Source organism: Nestor notabilis, unplaced genomic scaffold, assembly GCF_000696875.1.
Source record: "Nestor notabilis isolate BGI_N333 unplaced genomic scaffold, ASM69687v1 scaffold10857, whole genome shotgun sequence".
NCBI classification, from domain to species: domain Eukaryota; kingdom Metazoa; phylum Chordata; class Aves; order Psittaciformes; family Psittacidae; genus Nestor; species Nestor notabilis.
The window spans coordinates 47457-70654 of record NW_009937369.1 but is presented as its reverse complement, the minus strand read 5'-3'; the positions used below and the strand labels follow the sequence as shown (position 1 = coordinate 70654).

Genomic DNA, 23198 nt, shown 5'->3' with positions numbered 1-23198 from the left:
AGGAGTTCCTAAAGAATCCATCATTCTTATTGAAAAGCATAGACTTAGTTGATTAGAAATTATCTGCAAAATATGCCTCATCCATGGCAGTGTTCAAGGCCAGGCTGGATAGGGCTTTGATCAACCTGGTCTAGTGGAAGGCGTCCCTGCCAATGGCTGGGGGTTTGGAACTAGGCGATCTTTAGGATCTCTTCCAACCCAAACCATGTTGTGATTCTTTGAGCTATTTGTAAATCTTTACTATCACTTAGTTTATATCTACCTACCATAAGCATTATTCTCAGACTTATTTCAATGGATCCTGAAGCCTGAGAAAAGCTTACACCTTTCAGCTGACTGTCACAGAGGCCCTGAAGTGAATGGATAGCAGAAGTCAGTCATTTAGCAAAGGTAGAGAAGCCACCAGGCAGCTGTGTGACAGAACGGGTGATAGAACACACCAGGATCATTTTCCTTTCGGAGCTGTCCAGCTGCTGGGTATGAACTAGAATACCAGATAGCCAAGAGTGGATTATTGTAGGATAAGGCATTAAAACCACGGGTAAAACCCTTCTCCACTTCAATGTTCTTTATACTAAAAATCCCCCCAAATTTTCGTAGTATTTATCAGGTAAAGCACTCTGAAACCAGCTCTGAATGTGAGCATTTGGTCCGTCTGGTAACACTTAAAGGAAGGCTCACTAGGGAAGGCAGCTGTGCTTAAAATAGAAATTATCTCTAAAAGAAAAAAAAACTATTTTAAAAATTGGTTTAAATGAGCTTCATTCATGTGTGTTTATCAAACCTGAAGACCATGGTCTGGAAGTGTGAAAAGCCATGCTTGTCAAGTATCAAGACACTATGTCATCAAAAGCTTTGGGGTGTGAAGCAACTTAACAGGGCCTGGCCCACACTAAAGAGCTTCAGAAAAAGTAATGAATGCCAAGGGGTTCTAAGGGACAGAAGCTACTCTCAGATGTTGTGATGGCTTAATTACCATGTCCTCACTGACTGAAATCAGTAAAAATGCAGCAAGATTTCTGCATGTGTTTTGCAGTTTAATTGCAGTCTTTAAGCTCTGAAAGACCAAGGCACAATAGTTTCAAATATCAGACCCAGGGAATCACCAAAACTGACAATCTGTGTATATTAAGCTGTGTACTTACCATTAGTACCATTCATGCTTCTGTGCCTTCATTGATGAACATATTCCTGGCTCCCAAAAGTCAGCTGCTGCTGTTACAGACAGAGATGCAAGCAGTGTTCTGTATTTCATAACCCTGAGCTCAATATCCGTTATTGCTCCTTTTGGCAATTTTAAAGATGTGCTTTGTTTAAGTAAGCTTTTCTTCATTGAAATAACTGTAACAGATGTTTTATGTTCTATTTGGTTTGCTATGTAGTAGCACTGCAGAGAGAGATTAAATTAACTCCCCAAGTAGCATATTTCTAGGGTGAAACTAAACAAGAAGAAATCAAAGCATATGGCCAAGGGAAAGTCAAGCATGAATTCAAGGGACAGACAGACTGGCCGTGCTGCCCTTAATGATTCTTTACATGGTGTCATTGTTTACAATGAGAAGTGCGCATCATGTTCCCAGCACCTGGGTGTGTTATCACATTGGTGATAAAAGAGTACGATTAGCACTAAAGCTATGGATAACTTATCTTTGTTCTCCTGAACCACAATTCCCCATGTTCCTCCAATGTTCATATATCTTTACGTATCAATAATTCTTGTCTACTCTACAGGTTAATATATATCAAAATGTAAAGTATTATTGGAGAAAGGTATTGGGTCACACAGCTAGAAAGAAATTACTGTTCATTAAAGAACAGTAATAATTCATTTGACAAAATTAAAAAGATTTTAAAAAAGATCTTGTTAACAATTCCTTAAAATTGTGTCATGGATAATTCATTACACTAAATACACTTCGATAAGCAGGGCTGCCCCAGCAATGTTTCTTCAAAAAGTAGTAATAATAATAAAAGTATTATATATTTAAGAGCTTTATGTATATTGAGCAAATAAGCCCAAACACTGTATGAATTCGGCAGTGAAATATCTGTCATGATTTTTTCTTTGTTTGTCATCGTTAACGGAATGATAGATCCACCCACAAGTCACTAGCACCATGACAAACCATGTTGTGCCAGGATGACAACTTTTCTCATCTAAATGAAAAAAGAAGTCAAGAAAATGTCACTGTTTCCAGATAGAAGTCTTCTGACAAAACAAAGCTAATGACACCGCAACAGTCTTTCTCAGCAGATGCCTTTTACTATAACTTTGATTTGAGAAACATGCTTTGAACACAGGGTATTCTCCAAGGCATTAATCATGAATAGGGATCTCAGGACCGATTCTATTCTTTGATTTCCAAGTCTGAATATATAGAGAGCAATTTTGATTGTATCTCCATTTAAGAACTCAACCATTTTGAGCTGAACTAGTGGTGCAGAACATATTTAAGTTCTTTTGCACTATAATGATGAAGGATTTCTTTTGGGTTTTGTATATACAGCACATTTTTATGCAAAGTAACTTGTGCCCCACACATGAGAAAAAAAACCATAATTCTGAATTATAGGCTGAATTGTTGGGCTATTATCCTATTCTCCTAAAAGAATGTTTATGTTAAAAATAATAAATCTTAATAAAGGTTAAGCTGTCTAGAAAAGCTAGGTTGGACGTTTACATTGATACCTCAGGCAGATAAAGCATGAGATCACAGTTAGGGAAGTGCATTACCACACCTTTAGGCTGACCTTTTGCACTGTATGTAGCTGAGCCTGAGCTCCCTGTGAGGAGGATTGTGTCACTGGTACAATGGGCTCTTCTCAGTCTGCAGCGTGGTTATTCTCAGAGCTCTCAGCTCTCCATTTCACCAATGCATTGAGGTTAATGCAGCTTGTGCAAGGTTGTTCTGGAAGTCTGTGGCAGAGACAGGATGTTCCAGGTTTCATGCTCTCTTTCTGGCCATTTGACTATCCTTTCTTCCAGTCCTGACCAAGAATGTTCATCATTTGTTGTCAAAGAAATAACTGGTGGTAGTTATACCTGCTCAGCTAACCTTACCAGCTGCTGTTGTTGCTTTTTGAAATCAACATAAAGTGTTTACAGACCCCTGGAGTGTGCTTCCATGGTTTCTTCGCTGTGCTAAGAGGATCCCCATGGTGTGCTTCCTTTTTTTCTTAGCTGTGCTATGAAACCCTGACAATCCATATCTCTTCTCTGCAATGCCATCCTACCAGTGTTGCCCTCCCAGTGCATGCATCCGTGTCTCCTTCTAAGGCACACATAGACATGTGCTTCTGTTCTCCTTGCACATCCTTTTCATTCCTTCACATGATTTATTCATGCCAGTTTGTCCTCAAGTATTGTATTTCTGCCCATAAGGAAATCTTACAACATAAAATAGCTCGACATAAGGAAAAAGCACACCTGGAACTTGGTAGACTCTGTGCATGTATCAGGAAGACTCAAGGAGGTATTCCAATTTAGTCCCTGCCCTGTCAGATCTTATTGTTTACTGAGGGGCTGATTCTTCAAGCACTTGTGTGCCAAAATCCCACCGATACAGTCAGTTTCTGTAGTGAGGACTTGCAGTTTCAGATCCATGGAGAACAAAGTTTTCTTTAGCTAACTGAACAGGTGCCCCAGGCCTTTCTTCAGTCTTTGCAAAGGCACTTGTAGTTGATGGTTCAACTGGAGGTGTTTAAGGCCAGGCTGGACAGAGCCTTGGGCGACATAGTTTAGTGCGAGGTGTCCCTGCTGATGGCAGGGGGGTTGGAACTAGATGATCTTAAGGTCCTTTCCAACCCTAACTATTCTATGATTCTATGATTCTATGGTTCTGTCAAAACACTGAATGACACTTGACTGCAGGCCTGTAATCAGCACTAGTGATGTGAATGAACCTGTTCATGGGTTTAAAATTAAGCTCATGTACCACCATTAACAAGATCAGGACCTGAACTGATAGTCTTTGTGTGTGTGTGTGTAGTGTGCTCTCTAGTGCCAAGGTAAGCATTTCTACCTCTGTCCTAAATGTGTATGGGAATGCTAAAAGCTATGGTAAGTTGTTAGTAATTTAGAGAGGTAATTTACTTCAAATTGATTTGTACCTTTAAAACATTTTATCTTGTTCACACAACTTAAAAATGTCTATTTTTTCATTCTTCTGTGTCTTCTCCTGCTGAATTGGAAAGGTGGACAAGATGGCAAGTCTTTACAACATACATGTCCGCACAGGTTGCTTCTGTAACACAGGAGCCTGCCAAATGCATTTGGGTATAAGCAATGAAGACATACGAAGAAACCTGCAGGTTAGTATGTGAAGGAGATTAAATGGAAAATACCTACATTCAGTGACCCAGGTGACATCTTCTGGCTCCCAGTTCTGAATTTCATAAAGATAGGAGCTTGAAGGGGAAAAGAAAACTTGTCTCTGCATCAAAAAGAAAACCCCTCTAAGCAGTTGAAAGCTAAAGCAGGTGTATCATGTCTTGTGGTTTTGAGTCTCTGCGACTTTAAGAATGATAGTAAATTTGATTTGCTTTCTCTGACCTTTCAACTCAATTGCCATGTTAAAGAACTAAGTGAACAGGAATTGAGTTCGTTGAAATAGGGTGTTGAAACAAAATCATTTGATGGACCCAGAGCACTATGTATTGCTTGTCTTTATTTCACTGGAAAATATGAAATTTTGGGATATTGTTCTGATTCGGAATTACGTGAAATCAAGACTTCCTACAGAACAGAAGTTCCTGAACAATTCATCTCATGTTGATCCTTAAGTATACTTAACTGTACTTAATAACATTCAAGTATTATAGACCTATTGTTGTTGGATGTTACAGTTTAAAAGGCATACACAAATTGGACAAGAAACAATAAATGCAAATACACAGTGAATTTTAGAAAGTGAAGTAAATTTAAATGGCATCTAGCTAGATAACTGATGAGTTAGATTGTTAGAAAATGAATGTAGGCTGTTTTCTAGGTGACTAATATTTTGCATAAGTTGTCATTAAACGATATGTGACAAGATATATTACAATGAAGTGGGGGAGGCTTCATGTCTGTATTTATGAGAGTTTGAAATTGCAGTAAATACAGAACAATCCAGAATTTTATTAATGGTATTCTTCAAAAGATGAAAAATTATAATGGCTGCATTGATATTAGAGCTCCCTTATAATTTCATGGAGGCATTCATATAACTTTTACATATACATTTACATGCAAGACTGATCACACAAGTTCTTAAAGGGGAAGAGCTCTTTAATACCTTCCTTGGCAAAATGGTACTTTGATTTACTATGGAAGCACTCTCCTCTGAGAAGAGAAAAAAAGGCTTACCTTTCTGCTCCAGTGCAAAATGCCAGATGAGCAGATGTGTGGATTTCCTTATATGCTAAGGATCAGTTGGCCTCTGGCAGGTCTGTATTATTTAAATGGGGATAGTCTAAACCTAAACTTATAAAGAGACACTTTATTTGCTAAAAGTTGTATGATGAGGTGGTGCAGTCAGGCAGTCATTTTTTGGGATGTCCTTTAAGAAGGATCTGGATGAATTAGAGACAACATTTCTGTGTAGGGGAAGGCATCCTTTGTCTCCTTATATGAACATATATGAACTTTGGTTTCCCTTTTTCCCAGGGTGCTGAATGTGTTCTTCCTTCCCTCATGAAGACTTCCATGTATAAAATGACTGTGAGGGAGGACTTTCTGTCCTCAAGTGTCCCTGGAGAGGTGTGGTTAGTTTTCTTAGGATGTTACATAGGAACTTGTTTACTTATTTGTACAGCAGGAACCTCTCCTCAGTCAGTCAATCAATACTTGGCAGAAGGGTTACATGTATATAAACAGATGCAACTTAATTTTGCAAATAGTGCTTCTGCTCTATTGTCAAGGATAAAATGCATCACACTGCATTAAAATATTTACTACTGTATTGCATGCTGTGACATGTAAGGTTGGGATTTTTTAGTTTTCCTTGCACAAGTGGCATCTGTGTTCATTGAACCATGACATTTCTTGCTTTAAAAATCCCTCCTGTAAATGAACTATTTACACTGCCATTTTTATGTAACAGAAAATACATAAATAAATTAAATTCTGAGGGGAAAAGTAGCAACAAACCACAGATGCTGCACTTATAGGAATAAAGATACTAATTTAGGACTAAATTTTTGTCCATTGGTAAGTTAATGTTAGATGGATGAACAAAGGGGTTCTCTAGCTTATCTCACTGGAGATGAGTAGCAGCATTCACTGACCCACTTAGTGAAGGAGAAACTGCTCTAATGGAGAATTTTCCAGCAAGTGCTGTATGAAAGACTTATCAAATAGAGGGGCATCAACATGGAGGTCACTATTAGGGTATTTGAGGGATTTTTCAACCAAAATTTTTTTAGTGGAAACCTGTGTTCTTCAAAGGAAGAAGTGCTAGGGGGAAGGCTAATTCCCTCCATCCTGAAACCAGTGTGCTAACTGGATCAGCAAGACAGGTTTGCTGCATATGGCAATGACGAAGGAAGTATCTTTGGATGTTGGAACTCTTGATTCAAGTCTCTGCTTTGCTAATAACCCAGACAGTTCTCAGCTGTATAGCTGTCCATTGGACTATTTAACACAAGCCCTGAATAAACCTCTGACAGTATAAAACGGAGCTGTTCTGGCAGCAAATATCAAGAAAACTGCAACAGAAAAATCAGCAGTCTCATGGTTTGATTACTTCTCTGAATGTATATCCCAGTTTAAATAGCAGTGAACTACGCAGATGAGACTAGAATATACCTGGAGACTGCCCTAGCTAAGAGGCCATCTTAGGACACACAACCTTTTTATGATTCTTGATGTGTTTTTGAAAAGCCTCTTTTGCCTTAGGGTAGAATAGAACAAGCAACTCAGAACAAACTTCTTCCCAGTCTGAGTAATAAGATAGTTGGGATTTATTTTGGGGTTTTTTTTTTTCATTTTCTCCTTGTATTCATGAGTTAACTTTGTATATTTGAAAACAGTTTTCAGGTTAGATTTAAGAGACTCATGAATAACTGTGTAAATTAGAGGGAAATAAAGCAAAGTCTCTCATAATAGCTCTTGGGTTTTCTTCCCATTTCAAACTAGGCTGGCCATGTCTGTGGAGATGATATAGACCTAGTTGATGGACGTCCCACTGGTTCTGTGAGAATATCCTTTGGCTATATGTCTTCTTTCGAAGATGCACAGACTTTTTTGAAATTCATCATAGACACCAGACTCTCCAAATCAGATGCTAAGATTCCCTTCCAGTCCTCTGTTACAACGCTGATGACAGAGTCTGTCCCAGATGACCAACCTTCCTTTATCAGTACTGATAAATTGTCTCCAATACCACACATCTCGGACAGAGAACTGTGGAATAATTCGTCTGTGACAAGGACAACTGGCAGCCGGCAGCCACCCAAAGCAGAGGCAGAAAGCATAAGGGCAGCTGTTTGTGAGACTTCAGTACCAACATGCAGAAGAGGCAGCAAGCCCATCACTGTCACCAACATATATCTCTACCCAATCAAATCCTGCTCTGCATTTGAGGTATGCGCTTTGAATCATTCTTGAATACTCCTTGTGTTTTTCCTTACTCCTGTCAGACATGTCAACCAGGAATACCATGTGCATGAGATAGAAGAAGCAGTGAGTGGGTACCCATTTTTCCTTTTCTCCAATTTTGATCAAGTCCTGAATGCTAAGGTGCTTTAGAGGATTTCCAATTAGGCTGAAATTACAGGATGCAAATGTGTCTTCTGCTCTCCCCTCCCTCCCAACAGACAAATCTGCACATAATATACAGTCTTGAAGAAAATTGTTGGATTTGCAAAACTAGACTAAAATATAATCAAGTCATTAGTATGCTTTTACAGAATGATATGTGATGGACTTGTACGCATTGATGGGTAAGCAGCAATTGAGAAATAACTTGATTAACATGTTATAATTGAGAGGAGGCTGATTTACATTACAAAGAAATGTTATCATTAAAAATACATTTGCAACAGAAATATGACATTTAAGTGTTGCTACACTATTTGAAAGTTCACTCTTTGAAGATTTTAATTGCTTTTTTACCAAGTTAATAATATCGTCACCTTAGCTGTGACTTTTTTTTTTTTAATAATGCATGATGAAATAGGTGTATGGCCCATATATGACCTAGAATGGGACTCTGCTTCGTACCATACTGGGAAGTGATTTAATGAATGTCAATAGTGGTATAACTTTCCCTATGAACGCGTACTGGTGTAGGTCATTGTCTCACATTTGAGTGAAAATTGAGGTCAAATCCAGTGACAAATCACCTGCATTTAAAATACGGCTTCTCAGCTGATTTGATAATGATTTATTATTTTTTTCTTAATGCAAAAAGGGGATGAGGAATTAAGGCAGACACTGTAAAATGATCAACAAAATATCTGTTTTCTTAAATTTGGTTTGATTTGTGGTATCTTTAATTCAGAGGCACAATCTTGAGCATTAAATGAGACCTGAACAAACAATTTCCACCCCTTATTAACCTCCCACTAAATCAAACTGTTTTGAAAATCAAAGTAATCCCACATTTCCTGTGTAAATGTTTTAACTGTCATTTAAGTGTTGCAGTCGTTATAGCTGTATTACAGAAGCCCACTGCAGAAGCTGGTGTAATATGTTGTAGCAGTATTCATACCCCTTTGGGGTTAAGTTCTATTTTTAGCATGCAGGCTGGTGTTGTGAGATACATACCACAACATTCAGTTCCAGGAAGCCTTTGAAGTGATTGTGCCTGCGAGCAGGTAAGATGTTCCTCAGCATGAAAGAAATCTTATGTTTCCCCACAAGCTGAGCCAGGTTTCTTCTCTTCAAGCTCTGTGAGGGGAAATGACTCTAGGTGATGTATTCATACAAACCTGGTACTCCCTGACAGACAGAACTGCAATTTTATGTGGAAGGGAAAAGTCCCCATGCCTCACGCGTCATGCATACTCCTTGTGCCAGGCATGTGTTAATGGGCCTGGTGTGAAAGCAGGGCTCATCTTACCTCAACTTACCCCTCTAAAGTGGGATATTATTCTGTAAGCAGTGAAGCATCTGCAGTAGGAAATATTAATTGTTCCCGGTTATTTCTGTCTCTTTACATTGACTACAAGAGGAATACAAGGCAACTTGGACTTCACAGCTAACACTAGCTGATTTGAATAGTTTAAAAATAGATATTAAAACTGTAACTACATTATGAGGTTTAGTTTTGCATGCCTGGAGTAATTTTTGAAGTCTGGTGTTTTTTATCACAAAGGATCAGCCATTAAGCTAAGCACTGTCAGAGTTTGTATTGCCAAAGTGTAATATAGAATTAAATATATGCTGGATTTAGTATATGGTATTGGAAGGGGCTGGAAGTTCACTATAAATAGCATTTAGTTCTCCTCAAAGAGCACTTTTTCTGCATTTCCACTGTTTCATAGAAGATGCATGAGTACATGAGAAAGGCCATTAGAAGTTGAGCTAATACATACTCTGACAAAGGGCTTTCAGTGCATAAGGAGAGGAGGCCAGGAGATGGAGTCAAGTTTGATTTTCATTATTTTCTATATTGAAGTAAATCCCCAAAGAAAATGTGTTTGCTTTTGTGATCTTCTTCCTGTCCAACCAGGCATTCTTCTTTTTTTGTCTTCCCAAAGTCTCACTGGCTCTTCTAGACAGTGGCTTGGTCTCTTCCCAGTGAGCACAAGTAGAATAGAAAGCCATGACTGCCAAACCCACGCCTTTGCTAACTGCAGAGTGCACCAACCTCCACAGATCTATGTATGTCATTACTGCAACTTCAGCCTGTATCACCTTGAAACAGGAAAATAACCTGTGCTGCATGCACTGGAGTTTGAAGCAAGACATGCTAAGGAAACCTTACCACGATTAAACAGAATCAAATCCTGAAAATTGTTTTGCCTTCTAAAATATTAATTATACAAGCATCTCTAGGTGTGACCATGAAAAGGCTGAATCCTATAGAAAATTATTCCTTTGCCATTCTTTTAGTGATCTTTGTCATACAGACTTCACACTTAACATATTTTCTCCTTACTTTAGTAAACTCATAAATTTCTGAAGTAATAATTGTGTAGCTTGTAGTTTCCTTGTTCTTTGTTTAGAATCCAAAAATTGAAATTCATTTTTATGTTTTAAATCTAAAATACATTTAGATGCTTTGCCACTGTTTGAAAATTAAAGAAGTATTTTCCCAATTAAAAATTTGATCTCCATTTTTATTAGTTATAGAGCAGCTCTCAGCTAGCTGTGAAAAGGTGAAAGTGGTTTAGATACTGGGCAGCAATAAGTTCATTCATCTTGTGATACTTGAATACTTGAGATCAAATCTCATAGATTTTTGAGTTCAAGTGCAGGCCTCCAGATGGTATGGAAGGTCAGACTGTTAGCATGTATAGTAAATAGGCTTTATTGTGAGTACATGATCACTTGTGTTTGCCTAATATCATAGAATATATGCAGTGGAAAATTCCAGCTCACTTGGGTGTGCAGGACTGTCCTGGGTTCGACTACAGCACTCATTTTTTCTCCTTCTTAGTAGCTGGTGCAGTGCTGTGTTTTTGACTTTCAGTCTGGGAACAACGCTGATAACACCGATGTTTTTAGTTGTTGCTCAGTAATGTTTACTCTGACCAAGGACTTTCTCAGTCTCATGCTTTGCCAGAGAGGAGGGGAAGCCAGGAGGAAGCAGAGACAGGACACCTGACCCAAACTGGCCAAAGGGGTATTCCATACCACAGCACGTCATGCCCAGTATAGAAACTGGGGGGAGTTACCCGGAAGGCCCAGATCGCTGCTCGGGTCGGGCTGGGTATCGGTCGGCGGGTGGTGAGCGGTTGTGTCCTTTTCCCTTGTTATTCCTCTTATCATTATTATTGGTAGCAGTAGTGGTTTGTATTATACCTTAGTTACTGGAGAGCTGTTATCTCAACCCGTGGGAGTTACATTCCTTCGATTCTCCTCCCCATCCCTCCGGGAGCGGGGGGAGGAAGGAAGCGGAGGGGGGGGGGGGCTTCCGGATTGCCGGCTGGGCTTGAACCACGACAAGGACCCAGCCCATCTACCAGTGAAATCTGCCCACTGCAGAATAGATGACTTGATTAGTGGCAGCAGGACAAACTCCATGAGGATGTGAGTACAAACTCACAGCTGTTTGATCTCCTCTTTAGAGTCAGGTCATCTCCCCCTCTCCTAAACTCTGATTTTTCTCTGTTGTATTATGCATGTTTTAGTATGAGAGTGCAGCATGCTTTGGCAGCTGGGAGGATGAAGCTTGGCATGAAGATCAGCCCACTGCAGGTCACTTAGTTCCTACTGCATTTTATAAAGTGTTCCTGGCCATGGGACCATCTCTGTTCAGTGTTGTGCCATGGGGTTTGTACACATGGTTCAGGAAGCCAAGGGCAGAATATTCTAACTCAGCTTCTTAAATGCACTTTCTTTTCCTTAACAATTGTTTTATTAATAGGGCAGAAGCAGAGGAGTAACCTTTATCCTATAGCACTTTTTTCTTCTTTTCAACATAAAACCGTGTTTTAAACATACATTTTTAAACATGAACATCTCTCATGTCAATGAATTTTGCATAATTACATAATGCAATGTGGCCAGTGAAAAAGGTTAGGACTTTAAACATTAATAACTTTGTTATTCTTCCAGTAGATTTCACAGTATAAATATCTGTATCAACACAGAAGACAAATTAGCTTTTAAAATACAATGCAAATTCCTAGTGATCAGTGGGTAAATTATATGCAAGACCACTAACATTTTTAAACTTAGATAATTTAAAACCTGTTCAGTGATTCCTTTAATATGTTCAAAAATTGTGTTAGCCTTCATGATGACATTACTGTGAACTGTGGGGAAATACAGCGCAAAATGTTTTAAAGAAAATTCTGGAAAAAAAAAACCAACAAACCCCACTATGTTTTTGCAATGGATACAGGAAGAAAAAGGGACTAAAGCAGACAGGAAAAGACCATGTATTATGCAATGAACCTTGCTTATGGCAGGTTGAAAAGAACTATACATTGGATGATTAGCCCATCTGCCATGCTGAATGAAGGTGTGTGCTAACATCTTATCAGTAAAATCATGGTCTCCCTTCTTTCTTTCTGTCCCCCCTTTATAATTTGTCTCAGTAGCCAGAGATGGTCAGACAACTTCAGGGAATCAATCTAGAATCTATGTATTGTTTATTGCAGTGTATGCTAACCTGTTTTATTTTACAGTAAGCTTCATTGTTTTCTTTACTTTATTGGTTGCCTGAATATAGGTGTTTAGCGTCATTTGAGTGCCCTGCCTGACCTCCTTCTGCTGGTCTATGTGGATGTGGATCATCTTTACAGCCTGTATCATCTCTGCTAGCTTTGAGCAGATATCTCAGACATAATCTGAAGGAGCCGGATTGAACCACTCTTCTCATGTCTCAGATGAAAGCAGAGCAGGCAGACTTTGTCTGAGCTGCTCTATTCAGTTGCCTGTAATTATTTAACAATCTCTTCAGCCTCTCTGAAATAATGGCAGGAGACAGTCTACACAGGTCATAAGCCTAAGTACCAAGAATAGAAATGTATATGTTCTTCTATGCTCATCTTTGGTATCAGTGTTAGCAACAAACCAGCTCTGTTTCATGATCGTCTGTGACAATCTGTCCAAGGCAGGGTACACAGTTCTTGAGTTATTGCAGCTTTATTTACTGGGGTCCTAGCAACATGTGCAATAGAGTAAGTTGAAAACTGGAGAGGAAGTAGGGCACTTGAGAGTGTACAGGGGACTCCCGTGAGAGGACAGGGGCTCACTGCAGGGCACATGTATGTATGACCTCACTACAATAGCAAATACCCAGAGGAAGGGAAAAAATGGGCTGAGGACCTATAGTCATGTGCTGCATCTTATGGTGGAGTTAGTTGCCATTATTTTGGACCTACCAGAGGTATTTTGAATGGAAGGTGTTGATCATTTCCAGCTGTACGCTACCCAGTTATCTGGGCTTTCCCCACAGTGCCTGTCAGCATGTAAGAATTAGCAGAAGTTCTGATTAAAGAATGTTTTGCTTTGCTCATAAACCTCTTTCCTTCAGTAAGGGGTAAGCAAACACATAAGCTATTTCCTGAACAAGATTGTTGCCCTGAAGTGGAGCCAAAACAACTGGATGTTACAATAGGGAGCTAGGAATCTTTGTGCCCTTTTTTCTATTTTTCTGCTCTTTTAGTTTATTCTGCTCTTTTTTTCTTGAAAATCCTGTAAAGATCTGTCATATCCATGGGAGGATATTAGTGATTAGTGATCTTCTGTTTTGGAAGGGAGATTTGTTAGCAGGAAATTCTTGAAGGTCTCAGATGATCACCAGCTGTTCAAATGCATTTTGTAATCTAATTATTCAGGATAACCAAAAAATACTGTCCTCTCCAAGTATAATTTCCAGCAAGAATTAAAGTCTATTCTTCAGCTAATATTGCAGTCCTTGGGCTATTATTCTTCTCCTAAAAAGACAGGGCAAAGGTTCATTTCATTTAGGTGCTGACAGTAAGAGATGCTTGGACAGTATGGTTTCAGATGACACTGTCAGACCTGAAGTTTCCATTTTTGACTGAATTTTTCATCCTTGCTCACTTAAAAACCTGCCAAAGAATATTATAAATTAAGTAGATTGATAAAATTTGTTTCTTCTCTTTAAAAAAATTCCATGTATTTTCTGTATTCAGTACAGTTGATAGCACTCAAGCCAAGTATTTGGAGTTTGGCTTTAATGCTTTAATTTTTCAGTTTCAGAGCACCTGCCCTCAGCTTTCTCTACTCAGGCCATGAGTGTCAATCTACTGCTGCAGGCTCCTATAAAACCTGGAGAAGTTTATAAGGATAAGGGCTATTGTGGGTTCTCTGAGGTTTTGGATAGAGCACATGTTAAACAAAAATGTGATTTTTACTTAATCTAACCAGTGCTTCCAGCAATGCTTTTCTTCAGAGCATCAGGCTGTGCTTGACATATCTTTTTTGCAATACTTTTTGCTAAAGTCTTTTGTCAGTTAATTCATGTGAGCTGCACTAAGTTTTTCTACAAGAATCCAACAAAGTTCAGCTGTGGTTAACTTTTCTCCATATTCAACTGTGACTAGAAAGCATATATGAGCTGAAGCATTATGTTTAAATGCCCAGCTTTATGTTGAAAGAATGGTATTAATATTTTAACATTCTGAAGGAGAAAGCAGTTATTAATATCACCCAAAGGCATTACTAAAATGGCTCTCTTTTTGGATTTCATGATTACCATCTGTGTAGCATCAGTAACAGATGTTCTTTTCACCAGAAAAATGTACGTGAAAGCCAGGACAATATGCTTGTATGGGCTATTGGATGTAAAGAGTGTTATAGAAGTAATGGAAGAACAGATAGCAAAGAAGACAATGTGCTTTGTTGTAAGGAGATCTGGAGAAACTGTTACGCTCCTAGCTAAACCAGAAGTGTCAGTGGTGGAAGTTTTCTCAAGCGGAGTTGTTGATAAGGTGGTTCCAGTTCTATGAAAAATAAGTTTTTCCAGAATTTTGAATTTCACATTTCCCTTGCTTTTAGTTTATTTGGTTTTGCCTTAATTCATACAATGAAGTGTCCATGCTTTGTAAATTAAAATAAAATTGCAGGGGGAAGATGTCCTAAAAATGGATAAGACTGAAAACAGTTTTCAGAGTGCTTCAGAGATTGTTTACTCTATTCTTATAGCTCTGTGAAATCAAAGTGTATGATAATATGTAACAGATTATAGTAACTCCATTTTGTTTTGTCAGCTTTGTGCAGTGATATCTTTATTTTTGATTTGCAATTAAGGATTCTTTTATTGAAGGCTGGCGTTGGCTTGAACAAGTTTTCCCGATTCCAAAGAATTTCTTTAGTGGTTTCTTTTCCTTCTCTTTTCTTTTCAGCATGAATCTAGTAGAGCAAATAACATTTTCTAAATGTGATACTTTCCCAGGTTACAGAATGGCCAGTAGGAAACCAGGGCTTGCTCTATGACCGAAACTGGATGGTTGTAAACCAGAATGGAGTCTGCATAACTCAGAAGCAGGAGCCAAGGTTGTGTTTTATAAATCCCTCAATTGATCTGAAGAAAAAAATTATGGTCATTCAAGCAGAAGGTTAGTAAACCAGGTATATTTCCCACCTTCATTATTGGTGTCAAACTTCTAGACAGACATACCTGCATGTACCCAACAAACTACTGAATGCTGCGTATGCTGAATTCAGGAACACATTCCGCTACCAGCTGTGGATGAAGAAAGCCCACAATGCAGTATACAGCCCTGGGTATTTTCCTAGCTTATTTTTGGGACAGGTGGAGACTAGACAATGGCTCCCTATGTGCAATCATAAAGTGGATGCTCCAGGAAAATCTGATGAACTGACAGGTGTGGAAATCTACTGACAAGTGTTATCTATCCAAATCTCGAAGTTCACCAGCCTTAAGAGACTATTATTGGTAAAGGAACAGGAGTCTAACATCAAACAGCCTGGCCAAAGACCTTCGCTATTATAGCTCTCCTCCTTCCAGATGTGGGATTAGAATGGTAGAGTCTTCAGCGGAAATTAGTATTAATTAAAATAAGGACTAAGCAATATTTAGCCCAGTTAAATACTTGCACTACCAGGCAAGTATTTCAGCATGTTTGGACATCAAAACTCTTTTTCTACTATGCTTAGGGGGAAAAAAAAAAAGAAAGAAAACTTATGGCAAGTATTATGGGAAGCCCTTTTTAGTTGGGTGTGCAAATTATTTATTTTGCTAAGAGTGCTGTTATCACTGGGCGCTGGAACAGGTTCGTATTCCATAAAGTGGTTGTTTATGCTGAGTTTGCATGTGTCTGAACGCTGTTCATCATTTCCCTGGGGTCTAACATTTACTCAGCCTGTATGTCTTAACCATTAATAATATATGTGCCTACATTTTCAGCAGCAAGAGCAAAACAAGGGAACCTGTATTCACATTTTTCACTGTTTATTAGAAATCCATAAGAGTGGATCTGTAACTATGATCTCCTTTCTGTTTGTGCATTACAGTTTTTGTACTCTCCAGCTGAGCACTCTTCGTAAAATTAAGTCTGACTAGTTGATTTCTTTTGTCTGGAATAGGTTTGTCAAATGAACATTTAGGTACATCCACTAGTCTTGTGCAATTCTCTGTGTGCGTTTCTGATCTGAAACACAAGCTAGTCTCTTCCTGGGAATTCGACTGGCTCATGGAACACATGCTACTATTTCCTACTGTTTCCTCTATAATCTGTCTTGGAAAGGGTATTGTTATTTCATTTCAGTTCTATGTGGAGCACCTTGTACCTCAAGTTTTTGCAGTACAGATGCACAGACAGACTTCTTTCATGATGTTTAAATTGCAGAGTGCTTCAGAAAAAATTATTTCTAGAAAATCTGTTCCTTACCACCTCTCTTCCTTTCTGCCTGTACCTCTTACTTGCAGACACAGCATGAAGCCTTGTCCAAACTTTCTCTATTTATCCTTCACATTTTCAGAGGCTCAGCTCTGTTAGGTCTCTTGGTTGCATCTTCTTGCTCTTCTAAACATGTTCTTCATTTTTTTCTTTGCTAGTACCACATTGTTCAGACAAGTGCATATCCATTGGAATGTTTGCCTGTCAATAATACCTTCACTGACATACTTCAGAGGAAGTTTTCTCAGACAAACTGACAGTCTGGGTACCCATTTCTCACTGAGATTTACAATCTTTTGCCATACTTAGGGCCAGGGTGAAATTTACCTTTAAATCCTACGTTTTACTTTGTGTCATTTTTGGAGTTTTCACTGTCATTCACCATCCCTCTGATGAAAGCACGAAACATTTCTACCCAGAAGTGATTGACCACGTCTGTAGATCACTTTTCTGCCCCAAAAGAAAAGTGATCAGATTTCCAGTGCACTTTAATAGAAAAATGCTTGGCATTTATTTATAGCCTGCTTTGGTACAGCCAGTGTGTAAGAGTGGAGTGATTTCATTCTCTGTTTAATGACTCTAGATACCAATAATCCTAGCCCATAAACTGGCCTGAGCCCTTTTTGTAGTAGTCCTGCTATTTTTCACTCTTATCATGTTCTTGCAACCTGTGGCATTTTTTTTTTTATGCTCAACAGTGAGATAATGGCTCTCATTTTCTTGGGAAGACTATTCCAGAGGTTACTGATCATAAGATAGTGCAGTGGTGGGAACACATACAAACCATCAGGGTAAGACTAAGCAGCTAAATCTGTAGGAAGTTGTTCCAATATTTATTCTGATTTCTTTCCTCTTATCTGCAGACTAAATGCATGATTTGTTTGTTGGTATTAAAATATTAGTTTTGTCTTTTACCCCTTCACATACATGGGCCGTTGTTGTATCTCCCACTTAAATCATTTCATGGCAGACAGATTTAATTTGATAAGGTGACTCTTTCTTTGAATATTGCATGTTAATCAGTGTTGTTTTTGTCCCCACTGTTGCCAGCCTGTCGGTAGTTTGTTGCTAATTTAGGACCTGAAGCTGAAAGCTGCATGTGTAGCTGGAGCAGCGATCAGCGTGGTGAGGAGCCAGGTTGGTTGTTCTGCAACACAAAGCCTTCACTGTCCTATATCGGTGGCTAGCGTTATTTCTGATTTGTAGCACTTAGCCTGCTGAGTACAGCCACCTCCAGGTCTCTTCCAGCTTTGTTGCTTTACAAGTTATTTCTCCCACTGGATGCCTCCCACCCAAACTGCTTTTCCTTAGCTACAGTAGCATGCATCTTTTCAAGATGAGTTTTATTTCTCCAACTCCCCCTCTCCTCCCCCTGCCCTCACAGTTCCCATGCAGAGTTTCTCTGTTCTTCTCAGTGTGATGGGGAGGGGTTGAGGGAGGTGACAGCAGTGGAAAAGAGTGAGACGAAGCCTTTAGGCTGCCCATTTACTGAATCCCTTTAGTCCACTGAACATGAAAACTCAGCAGCTCCCAGCTGAATGGGTGATTGCTGCTGTCAAGCTAGTTGCCTTCCTCCTGCTCCTCTGCAAGGAGGCTGTAACCATTCTGCTTTCTCTACCAGTTTCTCTGGTATCATCTGCGCTCTTCTCATTGTGAAGAGCAAACAGTGGCAATGATCTCCATCTGGAGCATGCTTTGCTGTCTGCAGGTGTCTCTGTCCAACAGAGGGAGCCCAAGGCAACCGTGCTGCTGGGTTGGGTGCCTCTGGTAAGTGCTTTAAGACAGGTGGGGTGAATGCCGCATAGCTGAAGTATGCAGCATTTTTAAAGAACATTTTGCTGTTGCACTATTAGATGATGGTGAAGACTTTATCTCTTCCACTTTTGAACACTCATGAATGCCCGCTCTCCCCCTCCAGGCACGTGCTTTCCTCTCCCTCTAGAACTTTTCATTAGTGGAAAATGTGTTTATGGCTCTTCTATTTCGATATGGTTTAAAATTCTCAGTCTTCTCTGTCCACAAAATAAAATTACTAGCATGAATTAGTGTGAGAGTAACTACTTTAATACCTTTTGCTGAATCCTCCGTGTGCTGAGACACCACCTCTGGTTCTTTCTTTAACCCCTGCGCCTTGGGTGTCTCCGTAGCCTGTCTAACAACCAGCCTTGGATGGGCACACCCACGGTCTCCCTGAGCCGGCTGTGCTATCCTGCAGCCAATGTGGGTAGCAAGGACATCAGACTGGGGCTGTAGACAAGACCCAAACTGCTTTAAAGCTTAGGATATTTCTCTGGCATGCCTGCAAAATTAGTTGTCTTGGATGGCAGCTGGGGAGCTCCAGGCATCCCCTTTACCCCTGAAAAAATGGGTAAATGAGAGCAGAGGCAGGAGAAGGGCTTGTGCTTGCTCTTTCACTAGCTTTACTTCACTTCAGTAGAGGGAGTGAGATTTTAATTTTGAGAAACTGCATTTATTGATTTTGTTAGAGTTATTTTCTTAGGCTATGTGGTTGTTAACAGGCATTTCCTATGCTTTTTGACATGAAGAGTGTAATGAATCTTTGTAATCACAGGACCTGGACTGAGAAAATCAGTGAGCTCCCATGGAGAAAAACAACCTCTTGTATCTTGACTGAAGCAGTTTATGGTCAGGCTCCCAGCAACGAAGATGAGCAGGAGCAAGCACCTTTATTTCTAGAAGCCATACCACTTGAGTGGGAATCAAGGGAAATCTTATTGTTCTGCTCCATGGAATACATGGGGGTACAGATTACACTGGGTTTGTTTCTGACCTACACAAAAGTCAGCCAAAGACTATTTGGCTGAGAATACTCTTCTGTAGAGGACTAATTTCTCTCTTTCCATTTCAGCTGACAATCAGCATTATTCTGGCAAGTTGGGCACTAGTTTGCCACTGCAGAGAGGGAGAAATTTTGAGTGTTGTGAAGGCCCTTTAAAATACTGGAGTAGAAAGATGTTAGCAAAACTGAGCAACTAATTACACTTTATGGAGTTTATTGTGCCTTCAAATAGTCATGTGTTACTGCCAATAAAAATAATGGGAATTAAGTGCATACACTGATGAAAGAATATACATGAATAGTTTATATTTCAGTCTACTGAAATAACAGACCTCTATTTTTTCTCATTGACTGAAAATAGGAGCTATAAAGACAAGAATATTTTTTTTATATTAATACTGTGAGCACATCTGTGAATTTTATTATCAAGCCAATGACCATAGAGAATGACAGCTTCTACATTTTAGTAACTGGCAATATTCTGCTTTATTTTTTGCCTTAAGTTAGAATAAAATTGCAATTAACAATGTTTAACTGACCTAAACATCACTGTAAAATGTGTACTGTTCAATAAAAATGTGATACAGTTGCTGATGTATAAACGCACGGCTTTTTAAAGCCCTGAGTCTCTATTTTAAGATCTTTTGTGAGTATGCCTTGCTTAGGAAGTATTTTTTAAAAGATATAACAGCTAAGGATGCATCCAGGATGAAACCTCTTGACCTCTTCTTTTCAAGAAGGAATGATGCTAATGTTTATTGTTTGAAAGTACTAGAGTGTTGGTTCTACTCTGTAAGGTGATAACATTGGCTTCTTTTTCAGGTTGTTGCAAGCGAGTTCAATGCATTTATTTCATGTTTTATTTTCCTAAATGAGCCTAGCTTTTCCCCTTCTGTCTTCACTTCTGAAGTATACCAACATCATTAACTAAGAAAGGAGTAGACAACTTTGTTTTGTAAAATGTGCATGGAACAGAGCTGATAGTTGGGATATAGTGAATCTAAGCTACATTTCATTACTCTCCAGAAGAGAATAAAACAATTTGATTTCACCATATCACAGAGCTGGTAGAGCTTGATTCTCATTTACCTTACGATACAGACGGGAAGTAGTGGGTGAAATCAAAATGTGTTGTTATGAGGCTGGGATGTGGGAGATCCAAGTATTTGGTATATGTTGCAGCATATTGCAGAAGAGTTGGTAGTCATTGCAGCCGCACACTAAACCCCTTTGTTCATCATTTCAGATTATTGCTTTCAACTAACAGAAAGCAAAATACTACAGCTTTTTTTTTTTGCTTCTAGTAAACCACAATAGCCTGTCCATCTCTTTGGCTGATTCTGTTCAAGATAAGAACAGTATGGAAGAGGTTGTTAGCACACACCATTACTAGGGATTCCTCATCTGCTTTAAACTAAGAGATGGATAGATGGGAATAGTTCTTTCATTAGTGGTTTCCATACACATTTTCTTTAAATTACTGTAGTTTTATATGATACATTATATTTCTTTCCTTGAACAGCCTGTGCTTATGTTTTATCTTTCCCTCCTCCATCTTTCATCTTTCAGATCACTACATCCCACCACTCAAAAAAAAAAATCAATTCGACAGTGATTATGTTCATCTCCTGATTTGCTAGAGGGAACACAACAGTGATAAACTCATCCTTTCAACAGAAACCGTGACTGAGACAGTAATTCTGTGCCAGTTTCATTGCCTCAGATGCACAAAGAATGAAGTTACTCAAAGCTGAAACTCTATATTCCTTAATGTGGCTTGAGTTCCAAGGTCATCTACAGCCTTTGTACTTTGCGTTATCATTTGGAGCCACCTTCAGGCAGAGAATATAATTCTAGCAAAAAGAAAGGATTTTTGTCATGCTATTTGGGAGACTGCTGGGATTGTGAACAGGTGCAAAAATAAGAACTTTTTGCATGACCCTGTGATTTTACATGAATGTTTTAATTAAATATGGCTTGTTTTTTTTGCTCATCTAGGCATGGACCCAGTATCTGTATCACTAGAAGAAAATACTGGAAAAGAGACTGTGATCTGTGAGAGTAAAGTCTGTTCACACAGGTGAGTGAGAGCAGAGAAGAATCAAACCTGAAACTCAGTGTAATGACGCTCAGGACATGATTGGATGGACATGCAGAGGCAGAAATCCTTAAAAAAGGGACGGGTGAGGGGGGACGGGTGAGGGGTGGAAAGCAATGAATGACTTAGTGGACCAGAAGACAGATTTAGTGGACAATTTGGCATGCCCAGCACATCTCATTGATTGATAGAAAACAGTAAAAAATAAAAAGGAAAAAGGGGGGAAGAGTGGTATAAGAGACTGTGATGACTTGGCACTTGCTTGAGTGAGGGAGATTTTTTTTTATTTGCTCCAAGGATAAGAGGGAAAGGTGTCCCCAGGTACTTCCAAATTCCAACTGGGGGCCTCAGCAGAACTTCAATTCAATTCTTTCATTTGACAGTAATGATGCTGGCAACTTTTCCCATTTTGTGCTGCACACATTCAAAATTGCTAGAACCTGCTGAAGTTATAAACAACTTTCCATATTTACAACCCTCTAATTTTGTTTTGACCACTCATGTTGATCAGTGTCCCCTTAACAATCTTGGGAAGATTGCAGGTGAGCATGTGAAAAAACATTAACTCTAATCAAGAGACATGCCACTTCAGACAAATATAACATTATGAATAAATTAATATCTTATCAGTGAACTTAAGTGTTTATCCATCATATTGTCTAAGTACTTCCCAGTCTCATTCAGTTTTCTGAGTGGCAGTGTATCGAGTGCCTTCCTAACATACATTTGCATTATCTACTATGTTTCTTTTCACCAAGCTCCTTGGTAAGTCCAATTAAAAGAGCCATTTACAGATTTATGTTTTCTTTCAGCCAAGGTACACTAACTCTTTGTAATACTCTACATTTGCTTCTCTGAGGGTAAGGCATAAACAAACCAGCAGAAGACCTGGCCATTTTCCCCATGGAGCCATGCAGGAAATGATCTTGTCCTTCTTTTCTACTAGCTATTCAGATGATAAAGAGGATGTTTTCTTCAGAATTGTGTTTTCCTCAGGTAGTGGAATTCACCCAAGAGTCATTTGTTTTAACCATCTGTCCCACTTCCCTTCGTGTTGACTCATCCTCAGGATCCCATGGTTAGGCCATCTATTACAGGCTTTAAAATAGCCTAGGTTATCTTTCTATGTTCATATAATTTACTGCCATACTGTTTATTGTAGCTTGTCTTTCATGTCACTGACTGTGTTATTTTTATTGTAGAAAGTAGGAAATTTTCATGGGAAACTGCTTAGAGTTCTGAAGAGGAAGAAAGAGATAGAATCACAAAGAAAGGGGAAATGTAAGGCAAATTGCATAGAATGGACTGTGATTAGCAAGTAAACAAGGCAGGAAGTAAGGCAGAATGAGTAGACAACGTTGTTGAGGCCCTGAAACTGCATAGATATCCAGCAACACTTGATGCTAGGTTCCCGCGTTTCAGCAGAAAAGACTTTGGGGCCAAAAAAATGAGGAGCAAAACAGTGCTTTGCAGTAGGGCAGGAGGTGATTTCTGGTCTGGGGTCTTTTCTGCAAATTGCCTTAGGTAAACAGTGGACCAAAAATCTTTGTTAAAAGGCTTTTATTCAAAAGAATGCCTTACTAAAGGCGTTTTCCACTTATTGATGCTGTGATTTCATTCAATTCTGTTGGCTTAGGTGGTTACTCTGAATTCACACTGAGATAGCTGAGAAAAGCACATGATGTAGAATCTGCAAGCACTTAAGTGAAGAAGTTTAATTTCCCAAAAGCCATGAAGGGTTTATGGTTCAAGTTTCCCTTGTGAAGCAATTCATCGGCGTTAGCTTTCATCTCAGTGGGGGTTGTCCATCAG

The 23198-nt window shown here is 39.1% G+C and overlaps 1 protein-coding gene across 1 annotated transcript in view; it reads left to right on the top strand.

The window, feature by feature from the left end:
* MOCOS (molybdenum cofactor sulfurase) overlaps positions 1–23198 on the top strand; it is a gene marked incomplete at its 5' end in the record, with an annotated part of 91560 nt that overhangs the window by 51260 nt on the left and 17102 nt on the right. Inside the window, 4 exons of the mRNA XM_010018805.1 lie at positions 4195–4311; positions 7118–7564; positions 15021–15183; positions 21287–21368. Coding sequence (XP_010017107.1) covers positions 4195–4311; positions 7118–7564; positions 15021–15183; positions 21287–21368 — 809 coding nt within the window. The remainder of the gene's footprint in view (positions 1–4194; positions 4312–7117; positions 7565–15020; positions 15184–21286; positions 21369–23198) is intronic.